This window comes from Apaloderma vittatum, unplaced genomic scaffold (assembly GCF_000703405.1).
Source record: "Apaloderma vittatum isolate BGI_N311 unplaced genomic scaffold, ASM70340v1 scaffold10842, whole genome shotgun sequence".
Classification (NCBI taxonomy): domain Eukaryota; kingdom Metazoa; phylum Chordata; class Aves; order Trogoniformes; family Trogonidae; genus Apaloderma; species Apaloderma vittatum.
This window is the reverse complement of record NW_009703078.1, coordinates 1-18,163: the sequence shown is the minus strand read 5'-3', so window position 1 is coordinate 18,163 and position 18,163 is coordinate 1. Positions and strand designations below refer to the sequence as shown.

Below are 18,163 nucleotides of genomic sequence, written 5' to 3'. Positions count from 1 at the left end.
CTCCTGCTAGGCTCTCACAGTGGAATGATCCTCTGCTTCAGTTTATCAACAATATCTTGTAGCTGTGATGGCCCTGGAGCCAGGGTCGTCTGGGGACAGGGCTGATCCTGAGGTCCTTCAGATATTCTCAGGGAGGCTTTCCCCAGAACACAGCAACACACCTATCTTAAAAAGGTGGCAATACAAAAAGGCTGCTGCACAACGTCCCCACTAAACCTGTCACTCCACTGCACAGCACACTAAGCAGTGTAGCACTAACGAGAGTTGTTAGCAGTGGTTGGGTACAACTCACGCTTCTACTGGCTTTAAGTCTACAGGGCCTACTTGAGGCTAACTATTGTGGAATACCAGTGATTAAGATATCTGAAATACATTTACAGTGGTCCTGTAATAGCAGCAGTAGTCTGCACCAGCTACAAAGAAAGAGACATCTCAGCAAAGTGAAAATCACCTGCAAAAGAAGTAATATACATGTAGTCAAAGAAAACTACATTCATCTCATTTTCACAACATTCTCCAACTGCAAACCAAATTGTTTCCTCGACAAAAAAAGTGAAACATTACAAATTCATAAATACGGTACTAGTTCTGTGAAGTACCTTGAAATGCAACTTAAGGAGTGTGAAAATAACATAGAGAGATTCTTAGTGCCAACAGCTATGTTATAAACCATAGAACTAGAAGTCTGCTCCCTAACATTCAGACCTAAGACTCTACCAGTAACAACTGCTTCTCTGTTTATGATATTTCAGATCTCCCAATTACACTGGGAGTCAACTCTCAGTTATCTGGAATTAGTTGCTAGCATCCTGTTCTCTCAGCGTCTGAATCTAAGGTACAGAGAGAGTTAACAAAGTGTTCTGGAAACAAACTACAATGGGTCAAAACTGTTGGCAACCAGGTGGACATAAACAACTAAATTTCTCCTTTCCATCTCACACTAATGACTGTATGCTGCTTTGTTTACATGATAGCTGCATCTTTGTCCTGCAGACAACTGTGTGTGTTGGGAACAAGTTGCAATGTGCCACTCTGGACAGGACTGTTCACAGATTTCCAGAGTCTCTACTTTTTGGGAAAAGTTAGATTAAAACACTTCATGTTGGCCTGTTCAGAGGCAGAAACCTAATACATCACCTGGTTCTAAATTTCCACCTGCTCCAGAGATACATGGGGCAGAAGTTCTAGTTCTATGATATTATACATCATTACACTGGAAAAGAGCATCACTGATTTTTGACATCATCAGTTCCTGGCAACAGTGATGTCTGCATCTAGCTGTCCAGATTATTCTAACAGTGGGAAAACAACTGACAATGACTTAATACTGTTGGAGCCAGACTAGGAGCACTTGACTGTTTGCTAGAAGTGCACATCAGCCTGTGGCTTTATGTTCTTGGGCACCTTAGACCCTGTCACACTTGGCTTGGGCAAGATGGGATAGACCCCATTTTTGGAAATGTCATTCAGATTGTTTCCTTGCACATGTTCTATGCTCCAACCTTCTGTTTCTGGTCTAGGGTCTGGGGGAGCAGCTCCTCCTGATTAGATTCTTCCCCCTGTGAACCAGAAAAAAGAGTGACCTGAAATGTTAGCAATCTACCAAGAAGTCCAGCAGCACTCCAGAACAGAGACAAGGTGTGCACAATACTTAAGTATCGTCCCACATTCTTCACAAAGTAGTACAAGCCTGTCTGTCTAGTAAAGATTCAATACACCGTTTGCTGCAATACACTGATGAATGCACATTCCAGCATTAGACAAATGAGGAGAGATTCATCCCTTTTCATGCTCTACGAGAACATTCACAGAAATGCTGTGGCAAAGCAAATCTGCAAACAAACACTCAAATAAGCTTTCAGGCATGTTCACATGAGAAGTAGGACCCCTCCCAAAACACTCTGTCAGATGAGAAGGGATCACAAGACTATTCTGCAAAAGAGAGGCTTCTCTCTGACTCAGCTAGGTCACTGTGTTGTTTGGCTGTTCTCATTATCAAAGCCATAAAAACAGGAGGTAATGACATGGCTCCCACATGCCTTGCTGCCTTGACTTTAAAGCTGAAGACCCAAAATACAGTGGTTGACAGGATATAGGCACTCTGGCAAAAGTCACAATTCTGCAATGATGTGCCACGGGCACACCACTAAAAATCTTCCACCTCAAGTGTGATAAATAGTCACTGCGTATGATGTTGTTAAGATCACAGTCCACAACACTGTCACGAGCTGTTCCTGCTAGGTAAGACAGTAGGATCTTTTTTTTTTTAATGCTCGAAGATATGTAGGGATAAAACAACTGAAGACAGTTGAATTGCATCCACTGCCACAGAATGAGCTTGGCTTCAAAGGAGCTGTAGTTTAAAGGTACCGCAGTTAAATGGGGGAGACATGAAAGCAAGATGCTTTGTGTCACTTTGCTTGAACAGGAAGACTTGACCATATGGAATGCTGGCCTTGCCCAGCCCTTCTTATCTTCCACCAATGGGGACTGAAAAAGCAAAGATGATACCAGGCCCTTTCACACAGCAGGGCTGGTCACCTGTCCTGAAGCTGGTTCAAATGTGTGGTGGAGAGCTACCAACCTTGCTAACATTATCCAGTGGTTTGCCCCGCAGTTTGTTTCTTTCCGGCACGTCTAGCTTGCTCACCACTGCATCAATCTTGGAGCCAATGCTGTTTATTGACTGTTCCAGCTGCAGCACACGTTGCAGGAGGCTAGGGAAGACAAGGAAAGCATTTGCAAGTTTTTTCTTCTGATTAACACTAGGATTTGCAGCAGGCATCTCACAGACAATGGACCAGACCTCAAAGAGGAGTGAATGCTCCACACCACGTAGTAGATTCATACTCACTGATGACATAACTCCCTGCTACACTGTGCTTTCCATCAGTCAGTGGCTCTCCTTAGGATGGATCTCTCAGCCAGTTTAGATCACAGTTCAGCCACAAAACAATCATATTATTAAATACTGCACCTGCCTCTCCTTTGATATGACCCTATGTGTATTGCTCAGTGTTTTCTCAGTAGCAGAATCAGGATCTCCTGATTCTCTGTGCTGTATTTATCGCATGTTTCTCCTGTGGAAGAAACAACTAAGTGTTATTCTCAGAGCTGGGGGATGAAGGCCATCTAGGCTATAAGTCAAGGATATTTATTTCCACAGGACCTTCTGTGAAGCTATCAACTTTCCCTGGCCCAGCTATCCAGGCTACCTTCTGACCTGAAACATGACAGCATATTGCTGTGGCCAGCTGACAGCTGCACAGGTTATTTGAGAGGCAGAAAACAAAGTTTCTTAACTAAAGCTTTTAAAGGAACATGAAAACTATGTTAAAAGAACTATCCCACTTCTCTCCTGACCTGCTCATTTACAGGTGGGCAAGATAAAAAGGGACTAGGTCTTACTAAAACTGCCTAGTACCAATGCAAATAGTTACATAGGGGAAGGAATCAAACCCCTCATTTGCAGAAGGATTAAACTACTGACAGCACAAACATACACTTGGAACTCTTCTTTGGAGACCCAGATGGCCATATTGGAATGGTTATTCCTTGCTTCCGTGTAGGTCAGATGCTCATCCAGGTTGTTGTCACCATAGGTTTTCCCCAAATTTTCAATCTCTGTATTCAGAGCAACCTATAGGATAGAAAAAGAAACTCCTGCAAACCAGGAAACTAGCTCTGTGTCAGCTTCACTGTGTAACACAGAGCTTCACAGGCAGTGATACACTCAGCTGCTCTCCAGGCAGAGCTGGAGCTGTATTTGAGTTGCCTGTTTAGTTTATACCACAAACCCAAAGAATCCTGAGGCCACTTTGATTTCTGCTGAAATGAAGGTTTCTTTCCTTGCCCTTTTTTTACCCTTTTTGCCTCTAGGTCGTGCTTCATCTGCTGTTGCTCCTCTTCATCAAGGATTAGGTTGCCATCTTTGTCAAACCTGGAGAAGGCTGCCGTGATCTCGTGGTCTGCATGGCCCAGCCTGCAAAATAATAGAAAGTTCAAAGCACTGAATTACACTGTTAAGCTCTAACAGCACGGGAGCACCTCTTTCAAAAATAGTGTATTGTTTTCTCCCGCCGGTGACAAACCTAAACATCCCAAATACAGAAGAGATGGTTACACAAACCTATTTAGAACAGGAGACACGTGAGTAACTTCCTTTTTTTATTATTTTGAGTCTTACATTGCCCAGATCTGAGCTAACTGCTCTCCCAGGTTTGAAAAACAGAGAATTTAAATTAGCTCTATTACAATGAGAGAGGGCTCTGAAGTGGACTCACTCCTTCAAGCTGTTCTTGAAGTCCTCAAAGTCTAGTTCTTTTGCTCCATTCTGCAGTGCTTTCTGCACATCAGAAATCTGCTCCTTCTTCAGCTTCAGCCTCATGAGCGTTCGGTTGTAGCTCTGTTACCAAAGGTGCAAATGGACACAGAATCATGCAGGCAGAACAGTGAAAAATAGGGCAGAGCAGATAGTGCAATATGGGTGAGAAAATGCCAAGTAATACAGGAAGATTTTAAGCTTTCCAGAAGCAAAAATACAACATGACAGAATGAGGCCCATCTTTAAACTAAGATCATGCATTCAAAGTGGCACCAACATGGTAGCCACGGTCTCTGATGTGAACTTTACCCTCTTCTTTTCTCCTCACGACTCTCTCTGTATCTGATTTCCTCGTTAAGATAATGTCTCAAATACTATTCTTTGCAGAACATCGGTCCCACAGCACAGACCTTCCAAGACCTTTTCTGGAATTTGCCCATAGGAAATCCAGATGTAACCCACTAGGTTCTCACCACTGTAACATAGTCAGCTGAGCAAAACAGAACCTGCCATTTTATTCATCAAAGTACACTCTATCAAATACTGAAAAAGCTTTGTCTAGAAACTATCCTAGGAAGAAAAGTGTCTTGGAAAATACCGGCATACTCAAGTAACACAATTTCCCCAAGCCCTGCTTTCTTATCCTCCCATTGCAAAAGGATCTGGGAGCTTGATTTATCCCTGAAAGGAACTGCGATTCCTCTGCGTATGAAGAAGGTGGATCTGGAGCTGGTAACTACTGTCTCTCTAGTAAATTCCATGTAGGTCAGGGACTTCCAGAAAATGCTTCAGGAATTAGCTAGAAAGTAGCACAGCTTTCACTATTCATCACCTGTTTCAAGATGTCAGAGAGCTGCAGCTCATCCTTCTGGCTTGAAAGCTCCTCCTTCACTTCTGAGTAGGTGTCATTGATGATAGCCAGAAACATGTTCTAGAAAAAGAAGACAGAAGAATAAGCATGAGGCATCTTGCCTGCTTCAGCACCCAAAGCTGCAAGAGACAGGCACAGATGTGCAGAGCTTAGTTAAACACACAGCTGTTTCCACACAGAGTATCCCATGGCTGAATGGAAGGACCACTTCAGCAACACCGTGTTTTCTCACTCAGGAGGAGGCCCTTCCAGTTAAAGCAGTGGCTGAAGGTACATTTGTTCCCAGCTCAAATACCATCTTTGATAGCCTCTCCTACAAGATCTTATGCTACATTTGGATTCTTGGCACCGGGTGTTTAACACGGTCATTACGAGCATCCCTCTGCATCCACTACCTAGAAAGCCAGAGACTGTCCTCCATGCTTTGTTCACTGCCTGCTACAGAGCAGCTGAACCAATCCCCTTGAATTCAGATACCACATTAGTGGAATTCCCAATCAGTTTTAGTCTTTATCATACAGGATGTGAATATGGCCCTTTATCACCCTGAAGATCAAATCATGTGCTCTTTGTCTACTTTGATCTATTTGCACTGCAAAACTATTGTAACAGAAGCTTCCTTTCTCTCTAAGTATTTGCACTGTAACTCAGGGATTATCAGGAGGAGTCTCTCGAACATTCTTGTCAATATGGGGGCAAGGAGAGCTTTCTTGCTTACCAGGAGCACAAAGAATACAAAGAACACATAGGTGACAAAGTAAATGGGCCCAAGGACCCTGTTGGCATTGTCAATGGAATTGTAGTCAAAATCTCCGAGAATGATCCTAAACTGGGTGAAGCTGGAGGAGAAGAAAGAGCACAAGGTCACACAAAGGCACATACATTTATCCTACATCCTCAGACAGTCCTGAGGTGAGCCCTGAACCAGCTTGCAGCCCAGGCAGTCATAGGCAGAAGCCAGAGAAGGCTCTAAGTCACTTGGTCTGACCGGTGAGTTAAATGTACCCATAGTATTTCAGGGGCAAAGTGAGTTGATCTTCTTAGAGCAAGAGCCAACTGGAAAGAAAATCATGTTTTCCCACACAAATTTCTGGTTGTCCAAATTGTATTTTGGTCTACACCGGACTTAAAACAAAAAAAATAAAATGAAAACAACCTTTATTTTCCCTTACAAAGGCATCTGAGTCACTGAAGCCTTCTCTTGCAAGAGTTCATGAGACTGTGGAGAGGATGTTAGTACTGGACAGTGCAATTCATAGTCCCTATAATGAAGCAAGTTTAAATCTATCGATGAGAAGTTTGCTCATCAAAATTATCTCTTATAAGAGTCCTTAAAGGCAGGAGCTGAATGCCAGAGGTCTGTGGAACACAGACTGAAAACTGCTGCTGTAGCAGACACATCCTTGAACACTGTGCACCGCCCTAGTGGGCCCATGAACTGAAGGACTGATTGAGATTGAGCATCTTCCCCAACATCCCCTCCTATATGAGCTCATCTGTGAGACTTCTCTGGAAAACGATCAGTGAAATGGCCCTTGCTAAAAAATACCTTCCAATTTAAAAAAAAAAAAAAAGGCAGACAGAAGGACACGGACTGTGAAATCATGTGTAGCAAAAAAGGACCTTGAGAGCCTAAAGCCTGAAAATCCTGTCTGAGATATGCAAAACTCCATTTCAGGATTCTTGCATTTGGACCGGGTTAGGAGCTCTAAATGTTTTCCGGGTCTAAAGAAGAAGAATATAGCATGACTTAGAATCCTAGAATCAATCATACAATGTCTTGAGTTGGAAGAGACCTTAATGACCATCTCATTCCTATCCCCCAGCCACAGCCAGGGACACCTCCCACTAGACAAGATTGATCGAAGTCTCATCCAGCCTGATCTTGAACACTTCCAAGGATGAGGCATCCACAACTTCTATGGGCAACCCATCCCAGTATCTCACTACCCTCATAGTAAAGAGCTTCTTCCTAGTGTCTAATCTAAATCTATCCTGCTCTAAACTTCCTGCTCTAGTTTAATTTCCTGCTCTGGTTTAACCTTGCTCTAGTTTAACTTCCTCTTATTTGGTTTAAATTGTCCCAATTAAGTGATGTTCAATGTGTCCTTCCAGTAAGAAATTATTTTTATCTCTTTTGCTTTGAAAATGTCTACTTTAGACTACTACACAGTATATTTTAGAAAACTTCATGCTGAATTTGTATTAAAATTATATTATATGACTATCAACTTATAGAAATGAAATAGAGTTGCTATCTTATCAAAATCAAATATATTTCTAAATAACATTTTAAAAGTTTCTGACATCTTTATTTCAGTATTTAAAGCTATCATCTTGATTATACAAATGCATTACTTCTGCTTTTCCCTGTGAAAAATCTGTAGCAACAAACAATATTCCTTCCAAATCTTTGTTTGAATTAAAGTCCCTGTCTGATGAAAACTAGAAGAGTTTTCATGCGGCTGTTATGGAGACACTGAAACAATGTGATCAGCAAGTGTATTTGGAAGGCAGAGAGTTTCAAAAGTCTGAATTTCTGCCTGTACCTCCTCCCTACTGAGAAAAAACCCCAAACAACAACAAAACACAAAACACTCTGAGTCTACCCCAAAACACTTGTTTTGAGCTATTTAGTTTTTATCACTGAATTACAAAGAATTTTAACCAAACTAGGCCTAAAGCCATCCATTGATATATAAAAACACAAATTTGCCAAGGGATCAGTGACAGTCGGACAGCACCGTTCTACTGCCTTTATGGAGCCACAAAAGGCGAGAAGGTGACAGAAGGTCCTGCAGAACAGAAACTAAATTATGAGCTTAGCTATGACACTTTTCTGCAGAAAAATAGCAAACTACTAAACTCTCCATGGAAGGGTTGGAATTTTCATTGAATTATAGGGCTGCAAGGAGTCTCAAAATTCTTGTAGGATCAGCTACTCGCATCCCTACTGATACAAACCAGACAACTAGGAATCTGTCTGTAACCCTCAATTTTTCTCATGGTGTTCTTTGTCCATGAAGATTTCACAGCTGGAGGACTGTGCGTGACTTATAAAACATTGTGGCTTTATTACAATGAGATACAACAGGTGTCTGATTGACATTTGGATTTACAATTGAGGAAGGCTGGAAAACAGAATTCTTTCAGTGAATTGATGGAAACATGGTTCTGACTTATACACTTACATGCATTTAATGAAGGTACTGAAGTTTTCTACTTGTGTCCCAAAAAGAAGGTAACCCAGCTGGGCATAGGCAAAGAAGACAATGAAGAACATAATGGCAAAGCCCAGGATATCCTTGGCACAACGTGCCAGTGTGGAGGAGAGCTGGGTCATTGTTTTGTTAAAGCTAATATACTTGAATATCTGCAAGAAGAAAGAATAGGGACAAAGTTAGGGCAAATCATCAGCTAGGTCAGTCTCTCTTATATATGCACATGCTTACAAGACAAGAGCACCAAGAAGACAGCCAGGCTAGGGGAATGGTGGCTCAGTGCTTGGCATATTTGTCCCAAGTTTGTCACTGTCTTCCCATGGGATCATAAATATATGGGTTTGTTCCCTGTGTTGAAGGAAAGTATAAAGAGGGACTGCTAGAAGGACAAATGTCTTGAGGCTGTTGAGGAGCCTCAAGTACACTGTGGCTTTCAGCCATGCCAAGATGCTTTGGTTGAAATGCAAAGTCCAGGCCAACAGATGAGTCATTTCCAGTTGTTGAGTGGCCATCATGAAAGGAAAACATGGTTTGCCAGATTATCCTCCAAAATACTGAAATAGTGCAGGGTGGACAAAGTTACACTAAATTCGCTCTTACGTTGCAGTATCTGAGCTCATCTCCCTGTCCACAATCTCCAAATCACTGTCCTCAGAATGCGGGTGAAAAACGGTCTAGATTTACTGTAAAACAGAGCATATGTCTTCAAGGAAATTCCAGATCCCACACAATACCTTGATCCAGGCAAAGAATAAGTTGACTGCATTCATATTGTTGTACTGTGTCTGCCAGAATGCCAGGAACTCAAAGTCTGCGTAGGTGTTGGGGTGTTTCAGCAACTCTCCCAACAGTCTGTTGACCTCAATGGTGCGAAAGATGTGAAACCCAATGGCAACGATGGAGAGCTGCAAAGAGGAAGAGGAAGAGCCTGCAGTGACTGCTGCATCTATGCTTTCCACTGAAGTTTGATTGTCACAGAATTCCTTGGTATCACACTTCACAACTGCAGTCTACTAAGGGGGAATGGAAATAAGGTCTAAATGCACTGAATGATACTCTGACTTCACAGCCCCTCAGGCATCTCTAAGAATTTTCTCCTAACAGTTGACAGAAGAGCATGTGTCCATCTAATAGCTCATTTTCCTATGAGAACAAAAGATGTGCCAGCTCTTGTCTTACCATTTCCCCATTCCCTAACTTATTTTGGCTCTTATAGCATTGCTTCCAAAAAAAAAAAAAAGTGTTCAGTGATCCTCACCAGAATGACAACCACATCCAGGATGTTCCAGATACTAGTGAAGTACTGAAGCTTGTGGATACGCAGCTCCAAAATCTCCTCCACCACGTAGTAAAAGATGAAGACACAGAAGACAATTTCACAGGCAACAATGAAGAAGTCCCATGCACTCACATATCGTATAAGCTTGACTGTCCGGATTTGCCAGGAGGGAATGGCACCACCAGTGGCTGGAAACTCAACCACTAACCTTGAAGGGAACAAAAAAATCCTGAGGCTCTTAGATAATTTTGAGAGCTCTCCACCAAACCATGAGTGGAAGAATTGTGCATGTATTTGTGCAACCAAGTCTAACTAAACCACAGACTATCTACTGACACCATGCAGCCTTACCCCCTCAGTGGACTGTATTAAAATATTCACATTTTAAGAAACTGTGGCACTGAGGAAGAAGCAAGAGGCGGATTTAATTTTCAGTGGGACTCTGCTTACCTCAGAACACAGAACAGATTGATATTTGCATTATACACAGAGAAATCAATGAAGACAACTCGTGTCCCTCGATCCAGCCACAATTTCTCCTTCAGGACTTGCAGAGCTGCAGCACTTTCTTCTCTGGTCAACCTGAGGTCTATGTAGTATCCTCCCCCACTGTAACTGGTTAGTCTTCCCCAGTGAGATGAGCCACTCAGCTCCTCCTCAGAATGGTACCTCCACCTGCAACAAACAAGCCATAAGCAAAGGCATCACCATACCAGGCTTGGATATGAACTTGTAGCCAGACTATACCTTCAAAGAAGAGAGTAGTTTTTAATTTTAAAAATTGGTACTTAATTCCTATTTCAGATTTGAGCCTAAATCAGTTCTTCATTATAGTTATACTTCTGATCTTGTGCCTCCCAGCAGTAACATGACATGACTTGCAATACTATGGAGGAAACCTTCTGCAGGTTTGTTGGCTATACCACAGTCTTGTTTGCATGAAGGTTACTCCCAGGATTGTATTGCCTTCTACCACACAATGTTCTGTTTACAACACACTTGCACTCATGTTTCCTTATGAACAATAGCTTCTTGTTCACAGACCAAGACTCATGTAGCAAGCAAAGAGTCATTGAACTGAAGCTACCTCACATTATTACAGAGAAATAGGTTGTCAAGATGAAAGTGATGCACTCCCTTCTCCCTGGCTCCTGAAATCCAGGAGGGAAGAAGATAGCATCATCTATTTGACAGACCTGGTCTCAAAGGTCTCTATCTATCCTCACCCTCTTAAAAACAGGCAACAATTTCTACCTAATTCTCCACTGGATTTTTCATGGCTTTCCCAACAGGTCCCACTCCACCACTCATTCTGTTGTGCTCTTCCTCAAACAGACACTTGCCCTTATTGACATACAAAAAGGACTTACTGCCTCTGACTGCAAGGGGAATTTCAGCCTTATGTGAGAAACTCAATCCGAGCATCCTGCAGCTCAGCAGATCTTATTTTAACTAGAAAACACTAATTTGGATTTTTTGATCCTGAATAGTAGAGGACATACTTACGCCGTTCCATTTGTGAGCCCAAAGGAGATCCTCTCCTCCTTGTCTTCTGAGTATGCATCATAGCAGCCTGAGATTTCCTCCTTGAAGTCATCATGGACCACACAGGAATTGTTTTTCACCTTCAGTTGTCGCAGGCGTGGGACACCCAGTAGCAGGTTCTCATAATAGATGTATGACTGAGTGTTGTGAGCTGTCAGAGACTCGTTGTTGTACCACTTTGTCCAGTAAAGATTATCCAGAAGGGGTCCTTGTGCGTACTGCAAGAGTGGGAGAGGAGAACGACTTCATAGCTCACAGAGGAGAGGAATTTTCTTAGACTGGGCTTGAGATAGTAAGACCTGACCTATCCCTCTCTGGTCCTTGAGATGGGAAGTATTACAAGCTCGTGGTGAATGTATGCTTAGGAGAAAGACTAGAGCTGGTGGTAGAGGAGGGATGTTGGGCAGCAGGGTAGCTGTTGGCTCCTCACAGCCCTGGTTGATGGACCTTGTTGGGCTAATAAAGAGACAAGAGCCCTACGCGTCTCTGTCTCCTCCACTTCAGTGAACACAAGTCTCAAGGAATTGCCTTGACATGAGGTGTGAATTATAAGAAGAACGTGTGCCAGTGCCCTGGAAACAGTGGAGAAAAAACAACAATGCTGTAGTTTGCTGTGCTTTTTTAGTACTACAGGAAAAGACAAAAACAACTGGTAATTTCTGGCTGGCTGTCAGAGATAAGTGGTTGCAATATCTCAGCAGCGTTCGCTGTGGTTCGTATTATTCCTTTACCAGTTCTTTGGCAGAAATGTGTTAGGGCCCAAACATCTTTTCCATTCTTTATTCTCTTTGATAAAATCAGTGCAAGTTTCAATCCAGCTTCTTCTTAGAGAATCTATAGATGAGACCAGCCCAGACATGAATTACAGGCAGGTTAAGTATGCTGTTCTCACAATTGCCCGTGGAAATGGACATAAGCCTATTACTAGGACACCAGCATGAAGATATTCGACTGCAGGATTCAAAGTCGTTTCTACCACAAGGAAGCCTGTAGTAAATCCCTTGGCCTCTCCAGGCCAGTACTCCCTGTCTGTGCTATGAGGATCATATCACAGGACTATCTTTTTGTTACGTCCTGCCAGTTTAACTGGTAAGTCACCAGGGAATGGACTCTTCTAGGAATAGACAACATTTGGTCTAGCCAGTATTCTGGCCACAGTGCTCAGAGGGAGAAATCATATTTTAAGTCAGTGGACATTTTGCCTGCAAATGATATTTTAACTATTGCTAGTAGCTGGCAAAAGCTTGTGCCAGCATAATGCCTTGCTAAATCACTAGGAGGCACATTCAGAGATTTCCAGGACTCCCCATGCCAGGCCATATTTGTACTCACCACCCAGAAGTCAGCCATGCTGCCAATGGACTGGAAGGAGACACGGCTGTCCGAAGAGGACTGCAGGAAGAGCTCAGACATCACTTTGGTGTAGTAATAGGCATTGGAACTTGTCATTCCATATGTCACTAAGAGAAGAGATAAGAGGAGGATCCTCTTATACCTGAATATTGGAGCCTGATATAAATGTATTTATAAATTCACTTTCTGTGTAGCTTATACTAGCACAGATAAGCTGAGCAAGGCACAAGAAAAGTAAACTTGGGATCATATTCCTTTCTGCTTTCTAAGAGATTTACAAACTTTAAGTTCTGGAACATGCAACAGTTAACTGTCAGACTGACAGGCTTATAAGAGTTTAGAAGTCAGAGAAGACCCTTGGATAATGCAACTGAGCATCCTAGGTAACAATTTTTGTCCTCAAACAAAATTTATAAGGGAAATTTTCTTTCTCAGAGCAAATTCCATGATCTGTATTTTGAATTCTACTGTGAAGCCATGAAAGTATAAAGACTACTCCGTTTGCCCAAGTGGAAATCTCCAGGTTAGTTCTGATCTACCAAGAAACCTCAGATGTGAGCAGGCTTCAACCTCCATGAACACCTTGTTCCTGGTGAAAAACATCCATCATGGTGATCACTAAGAACATGTCCTACTCTTGAAAGGGCGGGCATCACGAAAACAAAGCATCTGACATCAAGAGCTCTCACCTCATCACTTCTGAATGAGTTGGTGTGCGACTACACTTAACGTCTGTATGTGTGCCTTGGATCTTTAGGAAGAGTGACTGAAGCTCTATCTCCCTGAGCCAGTGCGATAGCAACTCAAGTTGGTATTGTCTGTCTATCTCTGCTGTCATAGGGTCCGTGAAATATAATTCTCTTCACTGTCCCATGCCACAGGTGCTCATTTGTGATAATGAATTAACCTCCAAAAAAACCAACCAGCCATTGTTCTACCCATGCAAATCCATTAGCATTCAGTACAGGGATGCATTAAATCCACCCAAGAACAAAAGCGTGAGCCCATCTGCTTTATCACCTCATCCACCCCTCCAGTTTCAGAGGCGAAAATGTCTCTGAACTCTGTCTTTGATCCCAAGGAAGTTTCTGGAGCTGCTCTCTGGGTCTTGAACATTTGCTGTTAAACTAAAGAAAGACCTGTGCAAATTCTTCCAGGATTGTGAAGTCAGTGGCTAGAACTGAAAACATGGATCAGACAATACTCCTTAAACTTAACCAGTGTCCATTAAATCTAGAGCAATAGTCAGTTATTTTACTTCAATATGCAGCAGCTGTTCTGCAGGTCAATGACACACTCGCTTGCTGCAGTGAGTGCACGTACAATAAATTTAACACCTACAACAGAGCAAGGAAGACTAATAATAAACCCTCACATTATTCCCCTCACTCTGCACACAGGAAGGACACCTATGAAGTATGACAGCTACTTACATAGACAGATGTCCACCAAGAACACAATGTAGACTAGCAGCTCTCGCAGTGTCGTCTTCACATAAAGCTCTCTGTTTTCAGCTGTGTTCTCAGTCAGTGTAGTGCCCCACAGACCTGTTGGGTGTAAAGAAGAAACTGGAGAGTTTTCATGGCCATTCTCAAAGGCCATGTGAGGAGCTGAAGTCCTGTTCCCAAAGAATACTGTTCAGAACTGGATTTTTATCTCTTTTTGAAGCAAAACAGCTTTTCATTTCAAACCTTGACTAAGAGCTTTAAAAATGTGTTAAATAAACTCTAAAAGAAATTATTTTTTTTAGTTCCATAAACAAAAGATTTGGGACTGACTCAAACTGAAATATATTGGCTTTCTTATTTTGCTAAGTTCACCCTCCAGTTTTCTGTATGATTTCAATATGGACTGATCTTTTCCTGCCTGTTTTTCAGCTTACTCTTTGCAGAAATTTATTCTTTGTCACAAGTACTCTTGAAACCATAAAATTTCATCTCAGTCATCCATATGCCAACAGCTGACCTTCTGATAGTACTCCCATAGCAGAACTGCATCTGGTGTTACCTATAAGGCTATCAGTCTTTTTAGTGTATATTGGACAATCAGGCCCCAAGTATTTGTCCCTTGCCTACCTAAAGACTCTTGCAGACTTCTTGTAGGTCATATGACTCAATCAAATAACCCAATGCAATATTTTCAGCACAAAATTTAGAGCCTAGTTATCTTCAAGATGTCTATCAATGGAGCTTTGCTGACTTCAGTACAGTTATGTCAATTCCACCAGCTAGTGATCTGTTTTCTTCACACAGTGAAAGCAACTCATTAAATGTCACCAGTGTTGATTGAAGAAAGAAACACTTCCTTTAAAAGGAGTTTTCAGAGCAAATTAGGTATTTTGGGTTTGAGGAACCACCTGACACCATTAGTGTATGTTTGTTCTTTTTGTAATGGCTTTCTGTTGTGATTTCTGAAATGTTCTTGAAGTTGAAAGGCATAAGAACTTCCACTTGAAAGCCTAGTGATGGGAGCCATGTCAATAATACCCATAGTCTTGCTGCTTTCTGCAGCTCCTAGTGAGCTCAGGCCTGATGCCCATTCCCAGCAGTACACAGCAATCATCTGGCAAGCCAAGATCAAAGCTGATCAAAGGCCACACATTTGAAGGCATCTCTGGCAGAGGACACAGCACTTTTTTATTTGGAGCAAGCAAAAGCAATATAGTGGCCTGTGCGCATTTACTCCTGTCTTTTTGATAGCTCGTTGGCATTTCAACAGATTGGAGAGCTTTTTGCACCATCAGCTACCATAATGACTGCTGCAACATCTACCCTCCGTCCAGGACAGACAAACCATATCCTGGATATGCCAGACCAGCAACAAAAATGAGAGCCTGGAGAAGACCTGGATTAACTCATGTGTAGGAGAGAGTATCATGTCTACAGGAATCTCCACAACAGAGAAAACCAAGGGGAACAACACACCCATCTGCTCTGGTCACTTTTAAATTTCCTATTTCATCTCTAGATATGACTACATCACAATCTTTTAACAGGTTTATTTGTTTTTCCGTGAGGCAGGGAAACCCCTACTATCCATATGTTGGAAACAGAGGCACAGACTTTCTTTGCTTTGGGAATATAAGTGTACTTTAGAGCACCTAAATTCAGGGACAATCAAATATCCTTGCAAACTCGGTTCATGGATTTTCCCAAAATTATACCTGGAGAGCCATGAGGCTTGTCCAGTATCCTTTCAGATTGTATCTAGTAATTGCAAAATAGCAGTTGAGCTTTGGTTTCGGCTGTTTCTGTAAGAAACGTACCATGGAAAAATACCATCTCATACATGAAGCATGTCCCTGTCTGTGTCTCCTTTGGCACCACCTACCCCCTTGAGGATGCGGCTGGTTTGAATGTGACTTTTGGAGTAGAAGGGTATTCAAGAATAGAAGACAACCAGGCTTCCTTATGGCATCTGCATGTCTGTCCAGCACCCACACAGCAGAGCAAAGAAAAAAAAACCAGAATCTAGAAAACAGGCAATCAATGCAATTTGTAATTCTTGCCTTCCTGCTAGTAACAAGTTGCTGGTAAGAATTAATAGCAATATCTACATGGTCCTCTGAGGCTGCTTTTAAACCAAATGTGTGAGCCAGGTGAGTGATGAGCTCCCAGCCTTGGATCCAGCTGGAGATTTTCTTCCAAAGGCAGTGGAAAGCGAGTTGATCACAGAGGGGCTGTGCAATTCAGGACCAAGCTATACTGTTATTCACTCACGTGTACCGTTAGAGGCTTGTCATGGTTTACCCCCAGCCACAAACTAAGCACCACACAGCCGCTCGCTCACTCCTTTCCTCTCCCAGTGTGATGGTGAGGAGAATCAAAAAAAAAAAAAGGAAAACTCATGGTTTGAAAGAAGAACAGATTAATAATAAAATAAGGCAAAACAAAATAATAATAATTTTAATTAAAAAGGAATATAATAATTAGGGAAAAAAAAGAGAAATAAATAAAATCCAAGAAAAGACAAGTGATGCACAATGCAATTGCTCACCAATTGCTGACCGATACCTGAGCAGCAATCTGCCCTTCCTGGTTTATATACTGAACATGATATTCTATGGTATGGAATATCCCTTTGGCTAGTTCAGGTCAGTTGTCCTGGTCATGTTCTCTCCCAGCTTCTTGTGCTTCTGCACAGTGGCAGAGCATGGGGAACTGAAAAATAGAACTTAATTTAAACCAACTGAAACAGTGTGTTATCAACATTATCCTCACACTAAAACCAAAACACAGCACTGTACCAGCTACTAGGAAGAAAATTAACTCTATCTCAGCCAAAACCAGGACAAGGGTACAGGTCTGAAAAAGGTTCTTGCCTTCCAAGTCAGGAAGAAAATGCACACTGGCAAGAAAATAATAATTTCCACAAGAAATACAGTTTCTTGCTTTGTCTTCCCTGTTTTTATACTATTGGGACTTTATGCCTTCTATAAGAAACTGTTCAACAAATGCTCTTGCACAGGGCTTTATCCTTACAGGCTGTATCCTCTGAATAAGCCTACACAATATTTCATTCCCCTTTGTCCTTTAAACTGGAACCCAGCATCCCTTTCTTTCATCTGTCTTCAAGAAAAGTCTTGTTTGATACCTTCCTATTATCCTCTGGATTTCAGTCCTAATAATGCCAGTTTTTCTCTGGTGAATATTTATATCAGTTCTTAAGTTACTTTAACATGGGGGGGCAGTACCTCTCTGTCAACAAAATGCACGCAAAGACAGAATAGTCTCATCAGAGTTATGGTTCCTGTGGATTCAGGATACTAAGCTCTGCCAACAGATCCACTGCATGACCATGAGCACACCACTAAGTCTGTCTGTACTTCCTGCCTTGTAGTAAAGGTAACAGGACAGACTCTGGAGCTACAGCAAGGCACAAGGATGCTCCTTCCAGGTCAGCCAAAAACAATCTCGGGAACAATGCTTGTCTGTGCTGTACAGATTTCTGGGCTACACAGACACTACGGGGTTTCTATCTTCTGGGTCCCCATATTCACAACCCCCTCCATAACATCACCCTTCCCAAGGGCTACTAAATCCTTTCTAGCGAGATGCCAGAGCTTTACCTCGGATGCCTCTGAAGATGTAGAAGCAGCACTTGAGGAAAGGACTTGTCTTCCCATCCACAGCTTTGCTCTGCTCTTCCTGGTAGGGCACTGCATCCCGCACCTCTTCAAAGTTCTCATAGGGATTCTCCAGGATGGACTTGGGGTTGTAGATGGCTCGAATATTCAAGGAGGTAGAGGGAGAGCCATTGTAAACAGGATTATCCCAAGCTTTCTTCCCCACTGCCTCCAGCTCATGCTCCTCTGAGACTCTAGAGTGGCTCTTGGCTCTGCTGTTTAGGTGAGACGAGCTCATGGCTAGACACTGCCAGCAGAAGTGCTTTTTAACCGGAATTGTGAGGATTGCCTGCTCTGGCTGGAATTGTAAGGTAGCGGAGGGAGAATCAGCAAAAGCCGAACAGCTTGTCTGCCCCGGCAACCAGGCGAGGGCGCACCCACAACGTCCCGCAGGTCGCGCACTCCTCCCGCTTTTATAGCGGCTCGTCCGGTGACACCTCTCACA

At 42.5% G+C, this 18,163-nt stretch overlaps 1 protein-coding gene across 1 annotated transcript; it reads right to left on the bottom strand.

The window, feature by feature from the left end:
- Window positions 1-1,362: 1,362 nt before the first annotated feature.
- On the bottom strand, window positions 1,363-17,956 carry PKD2L1 (polycystic kidney disease 2-like 1). The gene is given in 16 exon segments (XM_009864487.1): window positions 1,363-1,514; window positions 1,517-1,559; window positions 2,585-2,717; window positions 3,504-3,640; window positions 3,865-3,982; window positions 4,284-4,405; window positions 5,157-5,255; window positions 5,914-6,034; window positions 8,387-8,568; window positions 9,151-9,321; window positions 9,675-9,903; window positions 10,146-10,370; window positions 11,202-11,458; window positions 12,573-12,700; window positions 14,027-14,140; window positions 17,662-17,956. Coding segments are annotated over 16 exon segments (2,526 nt in total).
- Between the last annotated feature and the right edge of the window lie 207 nt (window positions 17,957-18,163).